The 25,676-nt window shown below is 40.1% G+C and overlaps 1 protein-coding gene and 1 long non-coding RNA gene across 2 annotated transcripts in view; one reads left to right on the top strand and one right to left on the bottom strand.

Annotated features, from left to right (window-relative positions):
- Nucleotides 1–1,029: 1,029 nt before the first annotated feature.
- LOC137321075 (uncharacterized) lies at nt 1,030–13,223 on the bottom strand. The gene is made up of 3 exons (XR_010962707.1): nt 13,004–13,223; nt 6,344–6,506; nt 1,030–1,460 (listed from the first exon to the last, which is right to left on the bottom strand). It is a non-coding gene; the product is annotated as an uncharacterized lncRNA (long non-coding RNA).
- Nucleotides 11,752–25,676, top strand: part of LOC137321074 (chondroitin sulfate synthase 3-like) — a 220,718-nt gene continuing 206,793 nt past the window's right edge. Inside the window, exon 1 of the mRNA XM_067983254.1 lies at nt 11,752–13,537. Within this exon, the coding sequence (XP_067839355.1) occupies nt 12,551–13,537 (987 nt within the window). The 5' untranslated portion in view covers nt 11,752–12,550. The remainder of the gene's footprint in view (nt 13,538–25,676) is intronic.

The raw sequence follows: 25,676 nt of genomic DNA, 5'->3' as shown, positions 1-25,676 counted from the left end.
CTTTTGCAGGCCTCATCTCAATGGGTGCACCTGACCTTACAACAGGTGCCACTAAGGTTGGGGAAATGGGAACTCCCAGTGTAGGAAGTTCCTGCTTCCAGCCTCGACTTATTTCTTATGTTCTTATCTTCGCTACTTCTGTTGCCGGGGACCATGTTTACAATCCAGACAAGGCCCACTGGAAATTTCCAGCGAAGGCCGGGTATCTGGCCAGTGTATCTGGGTCCCAGTCAATTTCTAGAGCCATCTGCTGCACTTTCACCGGACTTACGACAGGGAGGTGACAGAAGGTCTGTGCAAATTTGGGGCCTATAAATCCCTACAGCTTCAAAATCCTTCTCCAGTAATTGGAGAATTGATTTCTCCAATTACTGCCTTCCCACTTAACACCCTCCACTCTGCATAAACCTCAAATCGTCCAAAGCTCACTGCCAGCATCCTGTCCTGCACTAAGTTCTTCTCATCCATTACTGATACTAATGTCCACTGGCTCTCTGCACCCAAGTCCTCAACTTCAAATCCCTCCACAGCCTCACCCCGCCCTATCTTTGCAACCTCCTCCAGCCTAATATGTCCTCCCCACTCTCCATCCCTCTTTTGGTCCTCTAACTCTGGCCTTCTATGTATTCAGCATTTCTTCACCCCACCATTGGTGGCAGAGCCTAAGCCTTACTGTCTTGAACTCACTCTCTTAAACCCGTCTGTCTCCCTACTTCTCTCTCTGCCTTTAAAAAACTCTAAAAGGCTCAATCATGTGTGTTATAAACTCCTCATTCTAATATGCCCAGTTTCTACAAGGCAGACTAGCAGAAACATATAACTGAAGGGAAAAGTTAGAAGGGAAAATGAAATAAGTGCCTGATCCAGCCTGATCTCATATCAAATCTAATTAAACACATCAGCATGCTGAAAGTTGCTGATGTTTTTTGACAAGTTCAGTTTGAATGATATAAGTTCTGCACTGATGTGAATTCTTTCAAACTAAATTTATTTTGCACTGTCTGGTTAAAACAAGGTGCTGGATAGACATGATTGTATAATAGTTTATTTTAATTTAATATGTGTAGGTTGACGAAACAAATATGACAGTTATTTTTCACTGCTATGGTAACCTTGCAAGAAAGTGAAAATACGAAAATATGTTGTGGAGGCACAGATCCGGATTGTCTACTTGGAGTTCACATTTTAGGTCAATTTTTACCAGCACTAAATATGGTCAAAAGTGCAGCCAGAAAAGATTTTACATTCCATTGAATGCTTCTTGCCAGAAACATTAACAATCAAAAAACAAACTACAAAGGAAATACATTGAAAGCACAACGTCGTGCGACAGCTACATTTCCCAGTTTACCTTTCATGCATTCATACAGCATGGAGGAGGTCAAATATATAAGATAAAGTAGGAAAATGTTCAAATAAAAACAGAAAATGCTGGAAACACTCATCAGGTCAGACAGCACCTGTGGAGAAAGAGAAAAGGTTAATGTTTCAGGTCTTATGACCCCTCATCTGGAAAAGGTTAAAGTTGTACAGAGGTAACTCTTCAATTTATCATTGACCTTTTCTAGAGAAGCAAGCTAATGGTGTTTTGAGTGTTGAAGTTTCACCTTTTCTATTGACTATTCAAATTTTTTTTTATTTGTTCATGGGATGTGGGAGACACTGGCAAGGCCGGCATTTATTGCCCATCCCTAATTGCCCTTGAGAAGGTGGTGGTGAGCCGCCGCCTTGAACCGCTGCAGTCCGTGTGGTGAAGGTTCTCCCACAGTGCTGTTAGGAAGGGAGTTCCAGGATTTTGACCCAGCGACGATGAAGGAACGGCGATATATTTCCAAGTCGGGATGGTGTGTGACTTGGAGGGGAACGTGCAGGTGGTGTTGTTCCCATGTACCTGCTGCTCTTGTCCTTCTGGGTGGTAGAGGTCGCGGGTTTGGGAGGTGCTGTTGAAGAAGCCTTGGCAAGTTGCTGCAGTGCATCCTGTGGATGGTACACACTGCAGCCACTGTACGCCAGTGGTGAAGGGAGTGAATGCTTAGGGTGGTGGATGGGGTGCCAATCAAGCGGGCTGCTTTGTCCTGGATGGTGTTGAGCTTCTTGAGTGTTGTTGGAGTTGCACTCATCCAGACAAGTGGAGAGTATTCCATCACACTCCTGACTTGTGCCTTGTAGATGATGGAAAGGCTTTGTGGAGTCAGGAGGTGAGTCACTCGCCGCAGAATACCCAACCTCTGACCTGCTCTTGTAGCCACAGTATTTATATGGCTGGTCCAGTTAAGTTTCTGGTCAATGGTGACCCCCAGGATGTTGATGGTGGGGGATTCGGCGATGGTAATGCCGTTGAATGTCAAGGGGAGGTGGTTAGACTCTCTCTTGTTGGAGATGGTCATTGCCTGGCACTTGTCTGGCACGAATGTTACTTGCCACTTATGAGCCCAAGCCTGGATGTTGTCCAGGTCTTGCTGCATGAGGGGTTGCATTGTTGGACAAATCACAGTAAGCCTTCCTACTTACAGCAGCAGTGAAGTTTAATTATGCCTTTGAAAAACTGAAATACAGTTAAGATGAATGGTATGTATATGCTACACCTATAGGACAAAAGTAAAAAGAATAAATGTAACTGGGAGGGTTTCACCTCAGATAAATGTGTCATAAAGCTATGCTTTCAAAATTATTTACTAGAATTATCATTTTTCCTATTTTAATGCAAGACTTTTTTTGACTGAATTAGAAATTGCTTCACTGTAGTTACATTTTCCTTGTTACATTTATGCCTATGTTTCTCACAGATTGTGCTTATGACAGGCAAATCTCCTTAGATTTCCTATAGCTCGTGCTAGTTTATTCGGGGATGCTACAGAATGTCCTTTACCTTAATACTTATGAAAGGTGATTGGAGTAAGTTAATTTCTGCTATTGATTCACTGTCTTTTTAGTTTACAATTCAGGTGTGAATCCTATTGTATAATTAGCACCTTTTTGCGAGTTGAGAGTAACTCATGGTCGAGGAACTAAGTTTTATTGGATACAATTTAATCATTGCAGTCGACCTATCAGCCCTCGAGGTGGTGCTATTGAGTCAAACTTAGTACAACTGCTGTGTTTGACCTTGACCTACAAATTGAGCTCCCATATATTATCCTAGCCAGCCTTCAAGAGACATCCAGGATAGCACCAACACTTAGATTCAAAGGTTTTCCCAAAAAGCTATAAATGAAAGAGTCAGGGTTAATCTCAATTCCAATATTATATTTTTATTTAAAGCGCACGCAGGCACAGATATATGTACTTATAAATGTTTTATTTATATCTAGAGTTCTTCCAGTCTGCTGAAGGAAGCCCCTTCAGTTGTCTTCAATGTTCTTAACATGTTATCGTCAGCAAAATTTATGAAATGCTCCCTTAAACCCTCATCAGTTGTAGCAAAGTTCAAATTGGCAGACTGGGGAGGATCCTTTCATGTTTTCCATTGTGTCACTGCGCTCTTCTGTGAGGTGTTAATTAATCTTATGATTGACAGTTGGAGGCATTAATCTGTTTATGATTCGCCTTTATCAGGCTGTGCTCAATTCAGCTTCCCACCCCTGATTATAATTTTTTTCACTGTCATGATCTTTTCTTTGTGTAGAAACTTTGTTTTGTTTGTAAGATTCCCTTTTGTCTGTGTTTCTGACCTTGTTACTTTGCAACTCCTGAGTTTGTTTTCAATTTGTGATGGTTCAGTTTTCTTTGTTCTAACTTTTGTTATGACTGCAATACAAATATTTGTCTTGAATCATGACAATGTTGATTTCTATGGCCCTGGAGCATTTCCATGTGTGCTAACAGCCATATTTATGTTTAGTTCTGTTAACTATTTATTTACAAGTGTATGGTTTACTTTGTTTGATGATGAGTTTTTTGTAAAGCAGAGGTTTTAGTCTTGGAGTATATCTCTACCTGTTTGTTTTGTTTATTGGTAGTCTCTCAAGAAATCCCTGTCATCATATTAATCAAAGATATTATAAATACATGGAAATAATAAAAATTGTGCCCTTTAGCATGGAAAGGCTCAGTTCTTCTTATCAATAAATAAAAGACATTATTTATTATTCTACAATTTATACCTTCCAGCAATAACAAACAGAAGGGTAACATTACTCACCTAGAAACCACAAATTTTCATTCAGGATTGTTGTCAACTATACAACAATATTCATATAACATTCTGCCACTTAAGAATATATTGACTATAGTCTGTTGATGCAGTAATTTAACTTGCTGTGCCACAGGAGCAGTAGGACATGGGTTTCCTCCTTGCTATTACCACAATTTCAGTTAACAATCTCAACCAGCCTGCAAGTGGGAACCAATGAGTGGAAGTAAGGCAATTATCCATCTTTTGGATGAGATGTTAAACCGAAGCTCCATCTGCCCTCTCAGGAGGATGTAAAAGATCATATGGCATTATTTCAAAGAGAGCCGGGGGTGGGGGGTTCTCCCCAGTGTCTTGGCCAATAGTTACCCCCAATCAACATCACTAAAACAGATTATCTGGTCATTATCACATTGCTGTTTGTGGGGTCTGGCTGTGCGCAAATTGGCTGCTATGTTTCAGCAGGGACTACACTTCAAAACTACTTTATTGGCTGTAAAGCGCTTTGAGACATCCTGATGTCATGAAAGGTGCTTTTATAAATGCAAGTCTTTCTTTCATAACAGAACTGAATGGAAAGTCAAAAGCGAGTCAGTTTACATTGAACTGATGCATCTTCCTGAATCTTCTGGTTATACTGCACCATCAGAAGGTCCTTTGGAACAAGCCCCTCACTTTTCTATTGATAGGTGAATGGTAATGTGATATTGGGAGCCTATAGTTGCAGATAAGTAGCTAATGAAAATGCAAGGAACATGAGGTACAATTTTTAAATCTTTATTTATTCCAATATAAATTATATGTACTAGTCAATCTCTCGTGGCACTGTGCGCTGGAGTCCTGACTAAGTTAGGGTTGTCAATCCTCCAGGATTGATCTGAAGTCTCCAGGAATTGAAGATTAATCTCAAGGATACTGCTGCAAGCAATCCTGGAGAGAAATCATGGAGACATCAAATAAATTGTGCATTTTTTTTACATTTTCTTTGAACACTTTTGTTTAGAGTTATACAGCACGGATAGAGGCCCTTCGGCCCATCGTTTCTTAGTTATAAAAATATTGCAGATGGGGGGGGGGAAGAGGGCTGTTTGATTGGATGATTCTTGACTGTCAATCAAGTAACAATAGGTCTGTTCGCTTTCCAATTGGTGGGGTGGGGGGGGCATGAGGATGGACATGTCGGGCGACCAATGGCGGGAGTGTGAGGGCAGGGCGGTTGGAGGTCACATGATGAAATCTCTTGGAATACATCCAACCAGATTTGTCAACCTTAGACTAAGTACAGTCTTCGAGAACAGGGGAATAATTGGACCAGGATGGGGGTAAGGGGGAAGCTGGGAAATAATGTCAGTTTGGAAAAGTCCAGCAAAGTGGCTTGGGTCGGGTCGGGTCGGGTGGGGTGGGGTGGGGTGGGGAGTGAAACGTCCTCAGTGGGGTGAGGGTGTTCTGGCTACAATTTTTAAAAACTTTTTTAGGCCCCAATTTCCCAAAGTTCGAAGTTTTACAGGCTGAGATGAGCCTACCTGAACTGGCCCCACTTATTCCAAATTTGAACAGGTCCCTGTTTTTCATTTCCTTTGTCTAGCCTGATTTTCTCCAGGTTTAGAGGCATAGATTTTTTCCTTTTTGTAAAGGGCCTGAATTCTTCCTAATAGGAGATAGGACGTTTTGGTGTTAGTTCCCATTAGCTCATTTAACTTTGGAAACCCCTAGCACAAGGCCACCTGCAGATGTAACAGGCATTGCAGGTAAACATGGACATGTTTAAAATAAAAAAAAATGCAATAGGCAGCAGATGACATGGAGTTTTGAAATGGAATGCAGTATTATAAAGGGAACTGTGGAATAAGCAGTTTACTCCCTGAGTGAGAGATTTTGTTAACCAGAAGTAACAAAGATATTAATAATGCAACTATATACACCCTCATCACACCGGCAAAATAAGCATGAAGACACACAGTTACGCACTTCTGGAGAGAATAGTATCTATGGTTTTAACAGCTATATTGCAGAGTAATTACTTAAGCACTAGGTGGTGCAATTGTTTCTCTAGAACAATTTCACCACAAAAAGACTTAAAACTACAGAAAGCCGTTGGCATGTCTGATGTCACTTTAAATGTTGATGCATTAAAAATTCAGTATTTCACACCAAAAAGTATAATAAGGATGCACCATTCAGCTCATAGGGTTGTTTCATAACACACTTTACCTTAAAGCTTGAAATAATTGATCGTTTTATGGTCTGCGGACACAAGACATCTTCCTCAACGCATACATCTCCTACAGTTTGTGAAATTGGACTTTAAAAATTAACTAATTCTTCTGTAACATTAACACGTTCTTTTGTAACCTGTGAGATTCTACAGGTGTACCTATGAAATGAAAGAAATAATAGAAAAATTTGGAACTATTTTTATTGCATCAGGTAAAGGATGAATCAAGCAACAGAAATGCAGCAAAGATTTTATACGAAAGTGATAAAAATTCAATGACCATTTTTTCCCCTACAGAATAATGACCAAAAAATAAATTTGATAACGTCCTTAATCAAAAGCATAGGGGTGAAAGGTGTATTAGTACCAGCTGTAACATATTCTACGCTTTAGTGCATCGTGTTCTGGAAACAGTTATTTTATTCAGTAGTCTGATGCACCATTTAACATTTTGAATAAATATTCAAAATGTCATTAACTGAGTTTCCAGCACACACAATTGTCAACATGCTGAAATTACATCTCATACAGTGTAGGAAGATTAATGAAATAATTTCTTCACTTGTGGAATGGCCACAAATTTAAGTGTGGATTAAATCAACATTCATGCCACAAAGGATATATTTGTGTCTCAACAAAAATCCATCTGGAGATAAACTGTCCATTTACATTGCTTCAAAATGGTAGAATGTGCACTGCCATCGAGACCCCACTCTCCTGCCAACCCCCACAACATGGCACTAACTGCATATTTTACCGATCATGGAAATGGAGACTAGGAATGAATTATCTATTCACTGTACGCTTAGGTCTGCAGCATGAGTCATGGCATGAATGCAGCTGGATGACATCATGTATGAAACAGAATTCTACCCACAAGCTTTAATGAGGCACAAGCCCAATTGTTGTACATGTTATTCTCACCGCAACTCCTCCATTAACAGTGACATGATGTTTGTGTCATGTCACTGCGGGGAGAGGATGGTACAAAATGGGTATTTTATTGGAATTTAGATGATGCACCAATGAAGCACATTTTTCACCACCTCAAAGCAACTTGTAATGACCGTTTACCTTAAATTATTTATTTTAAATAAATGTGCACTTACAGCTCCCTGAACTAATTCTGTGTGTTGGAGGTTCCTAACTGCATAAATATTGTTTTAGTTTGCGTTAACTCTAATCCTAATATTTCTTTCATTTTAGTGTAAATTTAAAATCTTATAATTCAAAATTGTTAGAACAACTAATATTAACTTATACCTCACTGCATAAGTGATCATTTGGTGAAATTAACAGGGATGGGGATACATTAGGGTAAGGTGAAGAAAAGCTGGTCATATGTCACTAATAAGTAGTCTGATAATATCTCCGTTTAGAGGAAACAGATAGTTCCATAAATACAGGCACGTTCTTAAAGTAGGCACGTGATATTAATCTGAGTTTCAGTTTCCAGTTCATTCTTCCTAAAAAAAAATCTAGGATAAAAAATCATCAGGTCCGTATATGTAGAGCAAAGCCAAATTTTTGTTGCATTCCACTTTTAAATACGAACTCCAACAAAGAATGATACAGCACAAAAGGAGGCCATTCGGCCCATTGTACCTGTGCTGGCTCTTTGAAAGAGCTATCCGATTAGTCCCACTCCCCTGCTTTTTCCCCATTACCCTAAAAAAATTTCCCTTTCAAGTATTTATCGAATTCCATTTTGAAAGTTACTACTGAATCTGCTTCCATCGTCCTTTCAGGCAGTGCATTCCAGATCATAACAACTCACTGCGTAAATTTTTCTTCCTCATGTTGCCTCTGACTCTTTTGCCAATTACCTTAAATCTGTGTCCTGTTCTTACTTCTGCCCCTGGAAACAGTTTCTCTTTATTTACTCTATCAAACCCTTCATGATTTTGAACACCTCTATCAAATCTCCCCTTAACCCTCTTTGCTCTAAGGAGAACAACCCAAGTTTCTCCAATCTCTCCACGTAACTGAAGTCCCTCATCCCTGGTACCATTCTACTAAATCTCTGCACCTTTGCGAAGGCCTTGACGTCCTTCCTAAAGTGCAGTGCCCAGAATTGGCCATAATACTCCAGTTTGGGCCTAACCAGGGTTTTATAAAAGTTTAGCATAACTTTGTTGCTTTTGTACTCTGCCTCCAATTATAAAGCCAAAGATCTTGTGTGCCTTTTTAACAGCCTTCTCAACTTGTCCTGCCACCTTGAAAGTCTTGTGTACATACACCCCTGTTCTTGCACCCCCTTTAAAATTGTACCATTTAGTTTGTATTGCCTCTCCTCATTCTTCCTACCAAGATGAATCATTTTACACTTCTCTGCACTACACTTCAACCATCATGTGTGCCCATTTCATCAGTCTGTCCACATCCTCTTGAAGTCTGTCACTATCCTCTTCATTGTTTATTACATTTCCAAGGTTAATTAATACATTTTATTTTCCACTCCTTTGAAAAATAGCACATTAAAACAATGAGAGATTAGTTTCCATAATGCGCAAAGCAGAATTTAGACCTGTGAATATTTAAATTTACATTATCAAATCATTTACTTCCCTTTTAATACATTAATTGGCCTAAATATGACAAAAAAGTGCACAGAGAAATAACTAAGCATTCGCATTTTTGAAGTGAAGAGACTATGTAGCTCATTAGTCATGACTGTGAGGTTTTGTACTTTGTACAATGCATTGCAGGGTTTTGAAAAGATGACTCCACAGCCATATCACTTCTTAATATTGTGAGAAAAATGTTACTTTCTAAGTGTAACTTAATGAGATCATATAGATTTATAACAAAGTGCAACAATATAACTGAAATATATAAATTTCATAGATACCTGTTTTATCACTTCAACTGAGCCAGGCAGAGTTCTAATATAAAAACTCATATGGGACAATGCTCCATAGCCAGAGTACAGGTTTAGTTTGACAGACCATAGATTTCAAATCAATTTTCTGAGTGATATTGGCAGAACCACCTAGGAGATTGCATTCAATATATGAAAAAAGAAAGATCACTGAATAGTTTTTGATCCAATATAATTATCACTGGGTACCATCCAGTGCTTGTAATTGTCTCTTTTTTATTTAGCTCCTTTGATGCTTAGAATCTAAAATCATGGATGCAGAGTGTGGATCTATACACATTTTTAGTTGCATGGTTTGAAAAGGGGTAGGTGAACAAATGTCCCAGGATCTAAAAGTGCAGAGGATTCACATCAATTAATCAGATTTATAAAATATCCAGCCCTAATATTATCAATCAATTATTTGCAAAAATCTTTTAAGAGACATCAGCAATTAGATTTCTTTTGTATTATAAACAACTCTGTCTCAGGGTTTACTGAAATAAAACCTCTCATTTATCATGGGTACTGCACTATCTCCATGACTTTCGAGCTCAGGTTACTTGGAATTTTCCATTCAATCAGTGGAAAATCTATCCCATAGTGTCGCAAATTCACTCAGGATGATAAATCCCCACTCTGAATTCTTTATTCTGTATTTCCTTAGCCCAAGCACAATGTATCATTTGGCAATCTTGGTTATGTTTGTATTACATTAAATAGTTGTGTTATTGGATGACTCATTGATAAATTGTGGATTTATAAAGTATGCTCATATTAATCTGTTCATTCCAAAAAGATACAGGCTGCATCAGACTGAGTGTATAGTAATGATTATTTTACATTACAACATATCGAGGCAACTTAAACTCCAGTCTAAAAATGCACATAAGCATTATAATCTACAATAAAACAACCATACCTTTCAGGAATGTTTTATATATTATGGAGTCTACTGGGGATGAGTGCTAAACCGAATTCCAATACTGAAGTGATTTTAATTTGGTCAATTTGAGTTAATTCACCAAACAGCCAGAATTGTCCCAAGTACAAATTATTTATTTATACACAAAACTTGCCTGCAGGTTTAATGGAGTGTATTCATTTTTTGGTCGAATTGGAGCATATGCCTCATTTGCCATTTTTAAAAATTATTACCTCTGTTAGGTTAGTTGTGACTGAAGAAGCAGCACCATATGCTTTCACTTCATGGACTATCTGAAGTCTGATAGATTAGTGGAAAAGAAATTTTTGGCTTCAATCCTATACCATTATGCAAGCTCTTTCAGCTTAGATGAAACCACAATACAAGATTAAAAAGCAAGGAAAAGGACTACCATAATTTGAACTTACAACACAAGCACAAAATAATTCTTATAAGTCTGAGATCCTGGCAAGCTAGGGTAGGCCATTTCTCTATTCAATTGTGTCACTTTAGAGAAGGGTATCATGCTTATAAGAATGCTGTTGCAATAGATCTACAAACATGCAAGAGGGCCCTATCCGATTTGATCTAGGAAGCTAAGCTGAGTTAGACTTGATAAGTACTTGGATGGGAGTCCGCCAGGTAATACCAGGTGCTGTAGGATGTTCTTTCCATCAGTGGCTGCTCTCAGTTCTGCATTTTCATACTGCCTTCTATCAGGAATGTTTGCTGACTTCTGTGGTGCTCTGATAGTGCATGATCTGATTTGGTAGTCTTCTTCTTCTTAGAAGCTAAGTAGGGTTAGGCTTGGTTAGTACTTAGATGGGAGACAGCCTGGGATTACCGGTTGTAGTAGCCTTATATTAGAAAAGGCAAGAGAAAGCTTACCTAACAACTTCTCAGGAAAATAACACTATGCTGAAGCTCAACTTAGGATCAAACCTGAATAAACCTCAACGCTCATACCTGGTGTCTGCATTCATTGAAATGTAGTTAGTCAAATATTTGGCTTAAAAAAACATAAATAACACCACAGGTCAATCTTAAATGTACACATTGAGTACAAAGTAAAACTGGATTTTATTAGAAATTTTGGAATCCACAATCTTTCAAACCCAATGTAAGTTTGGTGTATTTTTTTTCCTTTTATTGGACTTTCTTTGTTTAGAATTGTCCATTTCACTCTGCAATCATCTGCATCATTAATCATCTGGTCATTATTTTGTTATTTTTGCAAAGGTGCTTTAAGTGCAAAATAATTGAATACATCGCATTAGAATTTTTAAAAATCCATTCAATATTTCCCCCTCTTTGATTTGTCAAAGGGATTATTGATATTTGATTTTTTTTTAAAATCAGCTGTACATCACAGCACTCCGTTTGACTATTGCAGAAGTACCTTGATCATTTCGACAAGCTTTCGGTCTTGTCTCAGCAGACACAAGTCATCAGTGTCAACCAAAGTCTGCCTGGAGCTCCTCCTCCTTGAGAAACTCACACCATTGAAGCTAAGACGCAGCTCCATGGGGGCGGATGTTCCGTCCCTCCATCTCACACGATTGGACTTGTTAAAATTATGAAGCAGACGAAAGGCTTTACATTTTAGTTTCCGCCCCTCGAGTGTATGGCCAGAAGGACTGTCAATCTGAAGTGAAGCCCCAGCTCCTTCCTCCAGCCTCTCAGCTGCTGCGCTCGCTGCGCTTTGGTGAGTGCGGCATTAATATTAATGAAGGCAAGCTGAGGCTGAAGCAGAAAGACTGGAAAATAAAGAGAGAGGGAGAGGGAAGAGGAGAAAAGGAAGAAAAAGTTATTTGCCCTGACGTCAAATGTAAACAAAATGGCGAACCGGGGAGAGTGGAGAAGAGGAGGAGAAAGAGATGAGAGAGTGGGAGTGCCACACAGTCTGGAAATGTGCTCCTCCACTCCAGGAGTTAGAGGCATGGTGTGGAGTCAGCCCTGACAGCGCTTCCTTTATCACCGTCAACTTTTTTTTTTGTTTTTTTTCAATATAATATATATATCTATATAAAAAAAAGAGAAATGCACAAAAAGAAAAGCCAAACAAAATGCGTGAATCTTTCCAAAAAACGGAAAAGGAACCGCCTGCAATGAAATGTAATAACTTCCTTCAGGTTGTGACAACTTGGAAGAAAAGGAGCCAGACTTGAGTTCAGTTGGTGGCAACTACTGGGTAGAGGAAAAAAAAATATTCTTTTTTTAAAAAAAAATGAATTTTGCTCTTTATTTTGAAAAGTTATTTTCTGTTTTTATTAATATTTAAACAACAAAAAAAAATTCTCCTTGCTATGGTGGGATAGATTATTAATAATTAGGGTTTATTGAAGGACAGGTGGGCTTCTCCCTCCCTTCCCCCCCCCCCCCCCCCCACTTCTCTTGTATTTTCTGGAGGTACAGAATATGGCTGTGAGGTCTCGGAGACCATGGATGAGCGTTGTGCTGGGGCTGGTGCTGGGTTTCACCGCCGCTTCGTGGCTCATCGTCCCCAGGGTGGTGGAAATAAATGGAAAGAACAAAAAAATCTCCAACATCTGCTCTTCGTTGTTCAACAGAGCAGGAATTGGAAGGGCAATCGGCGGAAGCAGCAGCAGCTTCGGTAGCAGCACCACCACCACCACCACCAACAGCAACAACAGCAGAAGAAGGAGCAGCAGCAGCTTAGGGTGGCACAAAGACAATTTTCTCTTCAGCAAACTCCGAAAGGGAGAAGAGACAGAAGAGGAGGAGGAGGACGATGAGGAGGAAAACGAGGGAGGGGGCGAGGAAGACGCGAGGGCGAGCAATGGCAATGAAGCCAGCAATGTCAGGAGCAAACGTTTCCTCTACGTTGGGGTCATGACGGCTAAGAAGTACCTGGACTCCCGAGCGGTGGCTGCCTACAGGACTTGGGCATCATCCATCCCGGGCAAGGTGGAGTTCTTCTCCAGCGAAGGCTCCGAGGACATCTCCATCCCAATCTCCATCCCCTTGGTCTCCCTGCCCGGGGTGGACGACTCGTACCCTCCTCAGAAGAAGTCCTTCATGATGTTGAAGTACATGCACGACCTCTACCTGGACCGCTACGAGTGGTTCATGAGGGCAGACGACGACGTGTACATCAAAGGGGACAGGTTGGAGGAGTTCCTGCGCTCCCTCAACAGCAGCCAACCCCTGTACCTGGGTCAGACCGGGCTGGGGACCACCGAGGAGCTGGGCAAGCTGGCCCTGGAGCCGGGGGAGAATTTCTGCATGGGGGGCCCTGGGATGATATTCAGCAGGGAGGTGCTGCGCCGGATGGTGCCGCACATCGGAGAGTGCCTGCGGGAGATGTACACCACACACGAGGACGTGGAAATCGGCAGATGTGTCCGGAGGTTCGGGAATACCCAGTGCGTCTGGTCTTATGAGGTGAGCGGTTCAAAGAGGGGATGCTGGCTTCACTTTACAGTCCTTTCGAGATTTGGAAAGGAGGAGGAGGGGAAAGGGGGGGGGGGGCTCATTTAAGTCCGTTTAACTGCAGTCAAAGTACTCATCACTTTGAGAAGTACAATATCATTTCTGAATCTTGTTCCAATATAAAAAATTACAGTAATTCTGTTGTCCTTAGAGTAAGATTATTAGGACCATGTTAAACACAGTCTATTTTGACCAAATTGTATTCTGCAAAATTGAAGGGGATTTTTTTTGGTATGTGGTGGGGGGTGGAAGGAGAGTTAGGAGTTATAAACTAAAATTTAAGAGTGTGTTATTATTTCCATTTCTTTTGCAATAGTGGCATAGCTTTGACATCATCTCAAGATGTTGCTTTGTGCATCTCCTTTTTAATTTATCTTAAACTTGCCTGAAAAAGTAGCTTATAGTAAAATGTATGTAAGAAAATAAGGACAATGGAAGATACAGTAGCATAATATAAAGACCAGGAATTTCCCTTTTGGCAAGAAAATAGGGACACTAAGATTCAGTCACAAATACCAGGAATTTCCCCTTTGTACATTGCATGCATGTAACTACTTCGAGTTTTGTATTGTTTTAACTAGATGTGAATGCAGAATAATGCTGAGGATCTCAACAGGTCAAAACAATTACTTTGCAGTTGCCTTGTCAAGCTGCTGAAAATGAGCAAGCTCCTCTTGCTCTAGTTTATGTTTTGTCTTTCTTTCAATGTTAACAACGCCCTTATATAAGTGGATTATGATCACTTTCAGACTATTGTACTGTACTTGTAAGATCTCTCCTCTGGTAATAAACGAACTGAAGCTAGCAGCTCTGTAGTCATTCCATTAAAGGCCTGTCATTCTGGAGTGTTTGAATATATAATTACCTCAGAATAAGTAAAGGTTTGTCACAAATCACCAGAATTTGCTAGTTTATAACTTTGGCTCATATTGCACTTCAAGTAATATAAATGCCTATCTGCAGTGGATATGAATGTGGATCAAGAAAACATTGATAGGGCTGCTAAAGCAGCAGTTGCAAACTAAAACCTGTAATTTTAATAAATTTAAATTCTCAAGTTTTTCTTTTGCAGTGTAAATGGATCCATCCACAAGAAAGTAGAAGGTTTGAAAAAAAAACATGAGTATGGGAGCTATAAACGTTAAAGTTAACTCCCTAATCTCTGTTTTTGGTATGAGTTAACAGTGAATTCGAAGTACAGATTTATAGCAGTGTTCTGGGACTTATAATCAAGAAAAGGAGTGGGAGAACTGAGCTCAATTGACATCTTCCAGCACTATAATGATTCATTACTCAAAGGGCAGCTTTGTGTTAAGGATTAATATCAGGTGCACAACATCACTAGCAGAGTGAACAAGTACTGGTCTGAGATAGTTACATAGTAACAGTTTCAGACAGGGGAAGACCTTTGGTCCATCTGGCCAACCATCCATAGTGTTCCCATGGTGCATTCCTAATAAGCCTGAATCCTTTATGTTGACAACAACCTGTCTAGTTCCTTCTTGAAACCCATCAGGTTTCTTGTTCCACCACTGTGCCGGTAATCTGTTTCACGTACTTACCACCCTTTTAATTTTAAAAAAAACCCACCGTCTTACATTTCTCATTTTCTTTTGTTATTCTTACAATTGTAAATATGATTCCTTGTGCTTAAATTCTGTACATGGCAGAAAATCTTACATGGATCCAATTTGTCCAAACCTTTCATAATTTTAAACATTTCTATCACATCCCCTCTCAGCCTTCACTTGTCAAGAAAGAGAAAACCTAGGGTAGTCAAAAGGCAAAAATATGTGGAATATTTGAAATAATCTTTGAATTTTTTTCCAAAATATGTTTTTCTTTTTTAAAATTAAATGCACTTAATTTGTTACCCATTGAAGAAATTATTGTTTTTAGCATTGAGCTGTGTGTAACTGGTAACCACCTGAAGGTCATGTAAGCCTTATTTTGATCCTTGACCCTTGATCCGTTTAGGCTGTGAGCCAGTGGATGTACACATAGCTTTTTGATTATTTAGACAGATTGGGGGTGATTTTATAACCCAAGAAGCCCAGGTGGGTTGGGGGCAGGTGGGAGTTAAAAATAGTTGTTTTTTGGGGTCGCAACTGCAAAACTTTCGGACTTTGCATTCCCAGTGGGAAGCCTATACTTTTACGCGCCGATGTTAAACCCGGAAATGAAGCCAGGTTGCGGTCGTGACCCAAAAAACAACTATTTTCAACTCCCATCCGCCCCCAACCTACCCGTTCTTGGGGTTTAAAATCACTCCCATAATGTATCAAATGTGGATCTTTTAAGAATGTTAAATCTCAGTTTAGGATGAAAAAGTTTGGATGAGTTGCAACCCAATTTCTGTAGGGTCATGATTAGCAGCAGTAATATTGCAGTTATATAGTGCTGTGCTTTTAAGGTGATTACTTTTTCATCTCTGTGCATAGTTCCCCTTAATTTAAGAGGTACATTGCTAACCTCTGTATCGACCAAGTGGTTTTGCTATACTAGTTAAGGTCTAGTAGATGGGAGGTGTTAAAACTTAAGGTTATATAAGGGCAACCCAGTAGCATAGCATGTTAAAGCATTGACAAACAGTTATGGAATGGTGGGATGCAGGACTGATCCCTCCACTCTGTAACTTACTAGCCTTTTCTTGGCTGCTGTGGAATAGTGCCTCCCATAGGAGGAGGGAAAATCAGTTGTATGAGGCATCACTATTGATGACCAGGGCAAATAGTCAAAGTGCAATCAATTGTCTTGATAATGACTATCCTTGTATGTCACCTTCATGCCTCTGTCTTGTAAAATATTGACTCTGATAGTCTGAAAGTTTTGTTTTAAGGCATGTACTTTGTGATATTTAACTTTAATAGTGTAGCATTAAGATATTCTCTTCACAACCAAACGGCAATACGTTATGAGGCCCAGAGCTGCCTGTAACTGTCGGCTATAGTGGACATGAGTTTTATAATTTCTTGACACTCCACCAACTGAAGCTTTTAAACTTGGTGGTGACTGTGTGCTTAATCTCAAAGTTAGAGGAACATTGACCTGGGCCTTGCAACAAGTGCTCCATTTGACAGTCAGCAAACAACATGGTAGTTTTCTTTGAGGGAAAGGAAGTATAGGTATTAGATGTGTAAAGAAAAAAAAGAAATGTCTTTATCGAGGGCTTAACTTCGAATTTTTTTTGATGGTTTGATTGCATCGTGAATTAGATACTTACTTTATAGGCATCCATTAATCTTCTGTCATTGAAAATCTTTATTTCCTGTGATTAAAATGCCCCATTACAGCTGCCTTAATGTTTTTGTTTGCGCACAATTTCAATGACTAGTTTATAATAACATATTAATATAAATAAAATTTTACTTAACCGTGACATGTCGGGAATATGTAAGGTAACTAAGCATGGAGTGTGTTGAAAGACATGAACACATGAACGGGATAACATTAGAGGCTCTAACTGCAAGAATGAAGCAAGAGTGTTTTATCAATACCATTTTTACTTTGAAGTATCTTACATCCTTGAAACACAGTCCAGTCTGTGTTACTTATGTGGAGTTGCTGAAAAGAGATTAATTCTGTTGTCTGAGTTTTTGTTACTTTCTAGTTGGGATGTCCTAACAGATAATGAACATTGATTCCTGAAATTGAATCATTAGATTTGAACAGTAGTAGTGTTGATTTGTACTGCAAGTTATACCAGGTTTCAATTAATTGCATCATATGGAGGAACAGCATACCTAATAACAGGTCTGCTCAGTGAAAACATTGGCCTCTTTCCTCGTACTATTTGACACAACAACGCGTTAGAGCTGACTTGTGTGTTTTTTTTTCCGAGGAAATCCACTGGTGACATGCTGGTTTCACGTTAGAACCTCACAAAACATGAATTTCCTTGATCATTTGTGCCATTCCCAAGTTACATCCGCCAAAACTCCACTTAGCTCATTATCGTGGTTCCACCTCCCATGCAAAAGACCAGAGAACTCATTTGTGCCAGTTCTGAACTGCGCCCAAAATTTTAGGTGCAACAGGACCCAAAGTCACTATTTCTGATGGATTAAAGCAATTATTTTAGCTATTTCTTTTATTTCCTTACTGAGACCTGCATTGTATTTTCTATATTTTTGAAAGATTCAGATGCCATTAAAAGTAGTTATATTAAAAAGAGAAAAGCTCCCACAATTACATTTTCTCAAATGCTGTGCCTAATGTGCATTAATGATGGTTTGATGGCTTCAAACTTTAATTTTCATAAGATCAATAAGACAAAAAGAGACTTAAAGAAGGAAGTTGGATCTATGTTCCACACTCTCCTCGGGCCTCGATTGTTTGCGCTGATTTCCGCTTGTTTTACACTTTTTACACGCAGGAGTATGCTAACGTGATTCTCGGGAGGTTTCAACGTCGGCAAGTTCAGCGTAAATTTCGATGTAATTTTGGCGTAAGTCAGATCAAGGAAATTCTGGCCCATTATTGTTTTGAAACAGTTGTCCCAGTTAGGCTAAAATGCAAAGATTTTTTGTGCCATGAAGTAATAAGACAAAAGTTTTTACCTTTTTAATTTCTCATCTATAACTCTCAAACGTTTAAGTCATTTAGAAGCTGAGTCACCCCATGTCATTCTTGGCAAATCTCCCAGAATTGGCAGATGCCAAGAAATAGAGGGTTGCCCACCTTCTCAATTAGGGAATGTAGCAGGGATGTATGGATAGAGAAGAGAAAAATAAAAATATATGGGTTGGGGAAAGACATAATTGTTATAAAGTACAGAACCATATGTGATTTTTTTTTAAAGATCATCAACATGAATAATAATTTCAACCCTTTATCATGTTACATTTACAGGAATGGGCTACATAGTATCTATCCCACGTAGTCTCACACTACCCAAAAAATCTTTGCTTTGAGTCAGCTAACAGAGTTGTCTTTCCAAAATGCTAATGATGCTCACACAGATATTTTATTAAAGTGCTTCATATACACAGCAGAGCTAACTGGAACTGAAAGGCTCATACTTTTGAGTACTTTTTTTCAACAAGTTCACATAAACAGACTGACCTACAACAAGTAGGAGTAAATTATTCTGCTATAGCTGAATAGTATCTTATCTAAACTTCACTTGCATATTTTAAATTTGTTTTTATAGATTAAAGCAAACAACATTTTCATAACTTTTTACAGCATTGTAATAATGAATGTCATGAGCAGAATATATTATGATTTACAAATATTTGTAGCAGTGACATGGGAGAGGGCGGATATCAGAAGAGAAGAGGAATTAGTATGTAACTTAAATGGCAGCAGATTCTTTGGAGGGTAAACACATGACTGAATCTCTTCTTGGAATAGAAATGTAACAAAGCAATGAATTCCATGCTCTGTGTACACATGTCTTTTTGTTTTCTCATCTTGTGAGCTAACCAATTGAATAGTTGAAAATACGTGTAGTGTATCAATGGCACATTATATTAATTGATTTTTAAAAAAAAATGATCTGAACTTGGGAACGGTATATATTTCCAATTTTGGACATCCAATGTCAACAGCAAGCACTCCCAGGTCAGGAATAACATGGCCAGATGCTCTATGGCCCCGATATTACCAGGGAGGCGGGTTGGCAGTGGGGAGTCGACTGGGCGCGTGGGTAACCCGCCCATTAAAATCGGTGGGTTCTCCACGCGATCGCGAGTAAATTGAAGCCACTTACCTTGGCTTCCGGGTTTCCCGTTGGAAACCTGAGCAGTGGGCGGAATGCGCATCCGAATCACAGGCTGTCAGCTGGAGGAGCCCTATTTAAAGGGGCAGTCCTTCAATGCTGCTGCTGCAGCAAACAGCCAAAATTACAGCATGGAGCAGCCCAGGGGAAAGGCTGCTCCCAGGTTTGATACCTCACTCCAGGTCTTACTGGATGGGGTGAAGCGGAGGAGGGAGATCTTCTACCCGGCGGACAGGAGGAAGTGGCCCGCCTCTGCCACCAAGAAGGCCTGGCTTGAAGTGGCAGAGGAGGTCAGCAGCAACAGCAACATCTCCCGCCCCTGGATACAGTGCAGAAAGCGATTCAATGACCTAACGAGGTCAAAGTGAGCACACTTACTCATTCTCCTACTCTCCGTCTTCCACATCACTGCCCCCACCCCACAACTCCTTCTGCATTGCCAACACTACTCTATCACATCACTCCTCACATCCACTCAAACCTCATCCTCAACTTACCTGCACTTGCTCACCTCCCCAGTACTCATCCCACCACTACCACTCAACCAATCCTCATACAATCTCATGGCTCTGCCTCATACTCACCCTCTGATGCATCTCTTTCATGGTCGCCCTCACCCAACCTGATACTGCTGCAGCCACAGGCGATGCATCACGTATGAGTAGTAGGAAGCATGAGGCAAAGGTTTCGTGAGCACAAAGGGGATGCATAAGGGTGTTTGACGATTTGTCGTGTTTTTTAATTTATATTTGATTTTGGTTCAACTCACATTCAATATTATATTGTCACCACTACTGCCACGTCTTGGCCATTCTTGACTGGCTTGTGCAATAAGTCCCTTTCATGAGGTTCTCCATGAACACCCACACTTGATGCCACCCATTGGATCACCCTACAGTGGGTGTATGTGTAGTTGCACGACTATTTTGTGCAGGTGCCTGTGGCGCAGCACTGTGTTGTGGAGCTCCACGTGCAGAGGTGGACGGCGTGCCTGGCGAGGCTGGTGATGTTGCCCGTTCTCGGATGAAGTGATGAATGGTGCCCCCCATCCTGACGGTGTGAGTTTGAGGGGGTCCGCAAAGTAGGTAAATGTGTTTGCACAGCAGAATTTAGGGTATAAATTAATAATTTTGAGTGGAAAGACAAAGGTGTTGCAGCCAAAACTTTGTCTGAAGTGACAGAGTGCCCTGCTGCAATGAATGAGGTATTCCCCCCCGCCCAACTGTCAAAAAATCCTTTGCATCTCCCACTGGCTGCTGACTGAAACACGTCTGCTCCAACAGGGAGTGTTTCCCACAGCACGGGAAACACGCTGAGGATCCATGAAAATTGCACCCCTGCCAAAATCTCCTGTCAATGGGGTCTGTCAAGTACCTCAACTATGTAAGTAAGTATTTAAATTGTCGTCCCACCGGCTTTAACTGCCGGTGGGAGTCCCGCATGCGGGAGCTGTGCCGCACCTGAACGCGTCACTGGGGAACCCGGAAGTGGGCGGATTGGAGCCGGGCTCCGGGATTCCCCAATTTTAAGAGCTCCCCCCACCTCCCCCGCCCCAACGCACCCGCTCGGCCATCCTAAAATCGACCCCTATATCTTTGAATCTGCAGTGCATTGTGAAGATGGCTTTTGGGTTGGCACAGTTTTCTGTGGAACTGGCAATTCAACTGATTTTGCCTATTATAGAGTCTTGCACATCATTTATGCATTTCTCAGCTGCACTGATTAATATTGGAAATATTAGAATGGGACATTTAAGAGGTATGCTCCAATCTTTAACCCCAGTCTCCAAATATTTTGGCCCTGAATTTCTAGGAACATAGGAACATAAGAACAGGAGTAGGGCATTTAGCCCCTCGAGCTTGTTGTGCCATTCAGCGAGATCATGGCTGATCTGTGACCCAACTCCATATACCCGCTGTAGCCCCATATCCCTTAATACCTTTGGTTAACAAAAATCTATCACTCAGATTTAAAATTAAGAATTGAGCTAGCATCGACTGCCATTTGTAGAAAAGAGTTCCAAACTTCTACCACTCTTTGTGTGTAGAAGCATATCCTAACTTCACTCCTAAAAGTCCTGCTTCTAATTTTTAGGCTATGTCCCCTAGTCCTAGACACCATAACCAGCGGAAATAGTTTCTCTCTATCTACCCTATCAGTTCCCCTTAATATCTTGAAAGCTTCAATCAACTCACCCCTTAATCTTCTAAATTCCAGGGAATACAACTATAATTTGTGTAATCTATCCTCGTAATTTAACCCTTAGAGTCCAGGTATCATTCTAGTAAATCCACGCTGCATTCCCTCCAAGGCAAATATATATACTTCCTAAGGTGCGGTGCCCAGAACCGAACAAAGTACTTCAGTTGTGGTCTAATCAGGGCTTTGTATAGCTGTAGCATTACTTCTACCCCCTTGTATTCTAGTCCTCTAGATATAAAGGTCAGCTTTCCAGTAGCCTTTTTGATTATTTTCTATACCTGTCCATGACATTTTAATGATCTATGTACATGAACTCATAAGTCTCTTAGGACCTCTGCTGTTTCGAGGGTTTCACCATTTAGAAAATACTCTGATCTATCCTTTTTAGGTCCAATGTGGATGACCTCACACTGACCTACATTGAAATCCATTTGCCAAAGTTTTGCCCATTCACTTAATCTATTAATATCTCTCAGTAATGTTCTGCTTCCATCTACACTGCTTACAGTGCTGCCTCTGGCAATTCTGTGAGGGTTGTCCCACTCTTCTGCCATGACAGATCAGGACAACCCCTGCAGAAATTCAGGGCCTACCTCTTAATCCTTTTTCACACTAGCCATCTTTATGACAATGATTTCCCACTTTATGCTGAATTATTGGGAGTTGTGTCCTGAACATGTGCCTATCATGTTGAGTGTGCTCATTCATTTTTTGTGGGATCCTTATGACCACAACCAGCAAAGAGGTGAGACTTTATCCAATCAATTTTAGCTGGATTCAAATAATGACAGTTTGCTAACCTACTATGCCATTAAGCCCCCCCAAAATACAGTGTTACAATGCCATGCAATATGGTGAAGAAATGTAATGGTTTTCACATTTTTATTTGCCAATATAAACCTTAGGATTTTTTTTCTGCAGAAAAAGAACTATTGCTTGCACATGTAAAATCACTGCAGTGCTGCTGTTCTGAATACAAGTGCCTAATTGAAAAAAAATAATTAAAGAATGCAATCCAGTTAAAGAAGCCAAAATATTGTTAAAGCTCAGTGGTATGAAATAAGACCTCAGCATAATTCCTACAATTCCAAGAGCAAAGTGTGCTTTTGCTCTTATGGGAATTATTGCGCTTCCAAATAAAAGGGGAATTACATGGTTTAAGCAGACTTGTCACGGCTAGAATTGTATAAGGCGAAATAAATTACTAGCTCGGTATAGATTCTAGCAGTCTCACTTATACCAATTCTGCCCTTGTTTCCATTGCTAGTCCAACAAGTAAGTGCTTTATTAATGATGGGTACTTGGGTGCAAAGTTGTGGTGGAATGGAGAGAGATACTGGCAATGATGTTGTTCAAGACAGAGGAAAATCTTTGGAGGGGCCCTACCTTTGCTTTTATTTTTGCTTCATTTTGAGATTTAGATGTGGTCTAATGGCTATCAAAAGTTTTCATTATCACAAGCAGTTCTTTTTGGAGCCATTTTTGCCAGCTAACTGTTGCTCTGCTTTTAATATTCATTCTGAAGCATCACGTAAAGATCAGGCTTGGGTATATTTGGTGGAGGGAGGGGTTTCTGTTTTGATAAGCTAGTGTGAACCTATACCCTATTAACATGTTTGACACCTTACTATGTATTGAACTCTGCCACAGTCAGTGCTGCATGCTAGCTTTCTTTTAAGTTATTGGATTTATTGATCAAGGTCCAAGGCAATAGTTATCTGTTCCTATTCTTATTTTTCCAGGTCATTTAATATGTTACTTTGTAAGCAGCCCTGAAAAAGGCAATGTTGTCTTGGTATTAATATTATTAGTGTAGATTTAGATTCAGTGGTTGTCCTGAATTTACTCCATTGGAACATTGTTAAGGGATTTTTTCAGCAGTCTTCTGTACCAGAAGATGAATGTTCAGGTTGACTACAGAGAACATTTCTGAAGATACAGCCCTACCACTTGTCCTGTGGAGGAAAGTGGCATGAAGAGATTAGTTAACCTGGAGAAGTCATATTACATCTTTGATCCTGTTAATGATAAAACACAAAAGGTTTGACTAAGTGCTCAACATCTTCACGAAAATATTTCAGGATGTGCCTGAGGATAGGCATAGACAAAATGACTATCGATGGTAGAAAGTTTTGGAGAGCAGATCCCTTTTGATGCTATTTAGCTTTTCAGTTCAGAGCCATTTGCTTAATGCTACAGACTCCACTTGGAGCAAAAGAGCACAGCTGGCTTAGTATAGAGCACTTGTGCATATAGAGGTGCTCAGCTCCTTAGACAGAAGTGCTACTTAGGAGTCCACCTAATATATTGACCACAGGACATGAATACAACATTAGCAAGCCTGAAGATATTTGGCATTTATATTTCCTTTGGATTATGTATAGTATACATCCAACAAAAGTACTTTAAATGAGCTAGTTGAAATAGAATTATGAAAGGAATTGAAGATTATAGAAATAAGTAGAGACTAAAGGCCATTCAGCCCACTGAGCTCCTTCCAGGGAACCATGTAAAATATCCACTCTTATGGAGTCTCTCTAATTTATTGAACTGTTGAGGAAGATGAAAACCACTGGTAACATTTCTAAGAAATCTTTGTACCTATAAATGTCAAATGAAAATTCTAAGATACCAACCTAACTTTGTCATTTACACTATTTGCCCTTGAGCAGTGGCATTTCAATGTCCCAACAGGATTGAAGGTTTAATGTTCCAGAGAGTATTTGTAAATTCCCTATACGAGACAACATGATGTGAATTGGTTTGGGGTAGAGGAAACAATCCTGCGGGAAAATAGGTTCCAGCATCTGTACCATTTCAAGCATTACTCAGCTAAATGTGAGGGGTTCTTAAATTCCCTAAATAGGAGCTGGATTACAGAACAGCATGTCTTTTTTAAAAAAAATGTACTGCTTTGGTCTTCTGTCTTCTGCTCCTTTGCCAAGCATTTTCAGTATTATCGCAGAATGAGCTGGAGTTTTTTGAAGTGTTGAAACAAGTTTCTCTTTGTTTGTAGCAGCTGTTCTTGAACACTTGAAAAATGCCTTTGGCAATTCAGAAGATGTCGGCCAAAGAGCAGGGAACAGACAGCAGATAGGGGCATTGTCCATAAGAGCTCATTACGTACACTGTCCAATGGCCACAGGTTAATTACAGAATACTGAATCAGGCCTTCCCTAGTATGCCTCAGTATGGATACTTATTAGCAATGTATTTAGATGACGGTATGTTGCATCTTTTGCTGTAGGGATTCCCAAGAGTAAGTGATAGTTTGGCTGGAGGTATAGAACTGTTTGGAGGAGAATAAAATCATTTTAAATTCCTGTCTTCCACTATGCTTGGAAGATTCCACTTTACTCTGCAGACTAAATCCATGACCATGGTAGGTCCTTTTGGTGATAAGAATAACAGTTCTTTGCAGGAAAAGTCCCAGGGACACTACATTCTCCAGTTTTCTAGGTAAAGTGTACAGTGTAACACCATCTAAGAAGGGTATGTACAAAGTACTTGAACAAGCACAATGTGGTCATCAGATTTGGGGTTGTTTTGAAGGGCAACAAGTTCTGTTGTAAGAACATTCTACTGTTCACACTCCCTCACCGATAAAGCTTTTGGAACATTTGGCTTAGTGCGTTAGCTTTCTTCCTCTGCAAAAGACTATTCTTGAGTCATTGTGAAATCTGAATTGTTTTTATTTATAATTGCTTCAGAAGATCTTCATTTACTTTATTTGTTATTAATTGAGCCAGTTTTGACTTTCTCTCTCTCTCTCTCTCTCTCCTTTTCTCTCTCCCTTCCTTTTTCTCTCTCTCCCTCCCGCATTCTCTCTCTCTCTCCCTCCCCCATTCTCTCTTTTTTTCACTCTTGCTCTCTCTCCCTCCCCCATTCTCTCACTCTTCCCCTCTGTCCTCCCCCATTTTCTCTCTCTCCCTCTCTCTCTCTCTCTCTCCTTCCCCCACCATTCTCTCTCTTTCTCTCTCTCTCTACTTCCCCGCCCATTCATTCATTCTCTCTCTCTCTCTCTCTCCTTCTCCCCCCCCCATTCTCTCCCTCTCTTCCATTTTCTCTTCCCCCCCCCCTCATCCTTTCTCTTTCTTTTTCTCTCTTTTTTTCTCTCTTTTCTCTCTCTCTTTCCGCCTCTTCTCTCTCTTCCCCCTCTCTCCTCTA

The sequence above is a fragment of the Heptranchias perlo genome, chromosome 4, assembly GCF_035084215.1.
Source record: "Heptranchias perlo isolate sHepPer1 chromosome 4, sHepPer1.hap1, whole genome shotgun sequence".
NCBI lineage: Eukaryota > Metazoa > Chordata > Chondrichthyes > Hexanchiformes > Hexanchidae > Heptranchias > Heptranchias perlo.
This window is presented reverse-complemented; position numbering and strand designations above follow the sequence as displayed.